General features: G+C 54.1%; 1 protein-coding gene across 1 annotated transcript in view; it reads left to right on the top strand.

Moving 5' to 3' along the window:
* PQBP1 (polyglutamine binding protein 1) overlaps positions 1 to 912 on the top strand; it is a gene marked incomplete at its 5' end in the record, with an annotated part of 5,781 nt that overhangs the window by 230 nt on the left and 4,639 nt on the right. Inside the window, 2 exons of the mRNA XM_010844346.1 lie at positions 362 to 496; positions 667 to 906. Of these exons, the coding sequence (XP_010842648.1) occupies positions 362 to 496; positions 667 to 906 (375 nt within the window). The remainder of the gene's footprint in view (positions 1 to 361; positions 497 to 666; positions 907 to 912) is intronic.

The following is a 912-nucleotide window of genomic DNA, read 5'->3' as shown; positions in this document are numbered from 1 at the left end:
CCTTTCTTTGGGATTGGAATGAAAACTGACCTTTTCTAGTCCTGTGGCCACTGCTGAGTCTTCCAAATTTGCTGGCATATTGAGTGCAGCACTTTCACAGCATCAACTTTCAGGATTTGAAATTGGAATTCCATCACCTCCACTAGCTTTGTTCGTAGTGATGCTTTCTAAGGCCCACTTGACTTCACATTCTAGGATGTCTGGTCCTAGGAAGGGGTAAATGGGGGCCACTGGAGAAGAGATCTAGGGGGGGTCTTCCCTGTGGGGTCCTGGAATGGGGCAGGTATAGGCAGAGATTGGGGAGACGGGTTGAGGCTACAAGGAGAGCATATCTGTGATGACATTCCTTCCCTCTCTTCCCCTTCCCCCCCACTGCCTCACAGCGGACTTCCTTACTACTGGAATGTGGACACAGACCTTGTGTCCTGGCTTTCCCCACATGACCCCAACTCTGTTGTTACCAAATCTGCCAAGAAGCTCAGGAGCAGTAATGCAGGTGAGTTGGCAGATACAAGGGTGCCTCAGGGCCTTCTAGTGGATCAAGGAGGGGCGGGTAAGACCAGAAGGCCCAGCCCAGGCAGGGGAGGCTGTTGGAGGCCAAGGCTGCTGGGTTCTGAGGTGGGAGGAGGATCATGGGAGAGGATCACAAGGTTTTCATGTCCCCAGACGCTGAGGAGAAGCTGGATCGGAGCCATGAGAAATCAGACCGTGGCCACGAGAAATCGGACCGAGGTCATGAGAAGTCAGACCGCAGCCATGAGAAGTCAGAGCGGAACCATGAGAAGTCTGACAGGGACCGGGAGCGTGGTTATGACAAGGTAGATAGAGAGAGAGAGCGAGACCGGGACCGGGACCGTGGGTATGACAAGGTCGACCGAGAAGAGAGCAAAGAACGGCGCCATCATCGCCGGG

This window comes from Bison bison, unplaced genomic scaffold (assembly GCF_000754665.1).
Source record: "Bison bison bison isolate TAMUID 2011002044 unplaced genomic scaffold, Bison_UMD1.0 scf7180017864200, whole genome shotgun sequence".
NCBI classification, from domain to species: domain Eukaryota; kingdom Metazoa; phylum Chordata; class Mammalia; order Artiodactyla; family Bovidae; genus Bison; species Bison bison.
This window is presented reverse-complemented; position numbering and strand designations above follow the sequence as displayed.